General features: G+C 48.6%; 1 protein-coding gene across 1 annotated transcript in view; it reads right to left on the bottom strand.

Annotated features, from left to right (window-relative positions):
- Positions 1–144: 144 nt before the first annotated feature.
- PPTG_02475 (hypothetical protein) overlaps positions 145–1,884 on the bottom strand; it is a gene marked incomplete at both ends in the record, with an annotated part of 3,934 nt that continues 2,194 nt past the window's right edge. The window contains 2 exons of the mRNA XM_008893562.1: positions 145–572; positions 662–1,081. Of these exons, the coding sequence (XP_008891810.1) occupies positions 145–572; positions 662–1,081 (848 nt within the window). The remainder of the gene's footprint in view (positions 573–661; positions 1,082–1,884) is intronic.

Below are 1,884 nucleotides of genomic sequence, written 5' to 3'. Positions count from 1 at the left end.
TAGCACTTTTATGAACAGACCATACAAACTTATATATTAAAAGTTAGTACTTAGTCAGTCCAGCTTTCTTCCTTTCTTCTTGATCACCGCTAGACAGCGGCGAGGCATGGACTCTATCAGCTTCAGCAAGTAGTCTAGCTGAACTTAATCCCATGCGGCCATGACTGCTGCCTCCAGATCAGCAACGTTTTGATACTGGCGGCCATGTGCGTACAATTTGTCCGCCATCGCCGACCAGACGTTCTCGATGGGGTTGCAGTCAGGCGAGCGAGCTGGCCAAACCATGGTGTTGAGTTGCATCTCCTGCAAGAATTGCTCAAATACAAAGTCAACACCGTAGTTAGCGTGAGCAAAAGGAAGTAGATATTCGGATAACGTGTAAATATAGTCACCTGAATTCTGACGCCCACGCAAGACGGCCAGCTCACTCTTACCTGCTGCGCTAAAAGCGCCCCACATCATGACGCTCTCTCCGCCATTTTGGCGACGCAGATAAGACTGTGCTGGCTGGCGCATGCCCCGCCAGTAATATTTGATTCCGTCAGGACCATCTGGATTAAACTTCTTTTCATCTGAAAAAATGTATAAATCCAAGTTTCTAAAGAAAGCAAATATTGTTAGAATACGAAATAGCAGCAAAACCTTAATATGACAAGCTTACCTGGCTTCAGTATGCACTCTTTCGCCCATTGCATACGGGCAACCTTGTGCGCTGTCGTGAGGGGGAGCGTGCGGTCCATCTTGGTGAAAACCAGATGGTCCACACGCCGCAGAACCCGCTGGATCGTCCTCACGGACGCCTTGATGCCGATCTTGGTCTTGAGCTCCGCGGCGAAGAACTCGCCTGTCGCCGCGGCACGCACAAGATGCCGCAGCTCTCGTTCCGTCAGTGCTGGTTGCCGCCCAGCCCTTCGCTCTCCACCGCTGTCTTCTTTCGGTCCCCACTCCGCCTTGACTGCGTTCCGGACGGACGTACGGGACCGACCTGTCTTCCTAGCGATCTCGTGCAGAGAGACGCCTCCACCGTGGAGACCGACGATAAACCAGTGCTCTTCTTCAGAGAGGGCTTGCCGTGGTCCTTCTGAAAATGAAAGGCTCACAGCCTCATTAGCCTCTAGCTACCCGCTCGTTTCCACCAACCATCTGCTTATTTTGACCATCACTCTTTTAATATATAAGTTTGTATGGTCTGTTCATAAAAGTGCTATTTTTCGTCATAAAAAGGATGTGGTTTTAATAATTTGACGCTGGTGCCCAAACCTTGAATTTGTATACCAGCCCTGTCAGATACATTGAAATCTAAGTTGTTAATACAAGTGGCACCTCTGTAAGCCTAATAGAGAGAACATATCAAAGTAGCAGCTCCCAACTCAGGCTAGAAGCCGAGATATTGTCAGAAGTGTCCCGCCAAATCGGGGGTCTTAATGATTTGGCGGGCACTGTTTACATTCCATAGTGCTAACCGCCCATTGCAATAATATAATAATATCACCCAATCAGATACACCTTACGTCTACTAGTGCTTCATACATATACTTTTCAACATTATAAAGCCGTACTACTCCTTACAGACTGCTGTACGACGTCGTGTCTCTTCCTACGCGCTATATCAACGACATCTTATCTTCAAAGAGTAATGCCAAAGTTCGACGCGAATGCTGCATTGGAGAAGTTGTTAACGTTACAGTTACTAAACATCAACGAGAAAGTTGCTTAGGGCATCGAGTCCTCCGGACGCTTGATGATCACCGTCTTGTGCTCCAAGTAGTTGCGCAGACCCAGCTCACCATTCTCGCGGCCGATACCCGAGTCCTTGAAGCCACCGAACGGAGTGTTCGAGTCAAACACGTCGTAGCAGTTCACGTACACCGTACCCGTGCGGAT

Source organism: Phytophthora parasitica (genome assembly GCF_000247585.1).
Source record: "Phytophthora parasitica INRA-310 unplaced genomic scaffold supercont2.2, whole genome shotgun sequence".
Taxonomy (NCBI): domain Eukaryota; phylum Oomycota; class Peronosporomycetes; order Peronosporales; family Peronosporaceae; genus Phytophthora; species Phytophthora nicotianae.
Note: the sequence above shows the minus strand (reverse complement) of the source record. Positions and strands in the feature narration are given on the sequence as shown.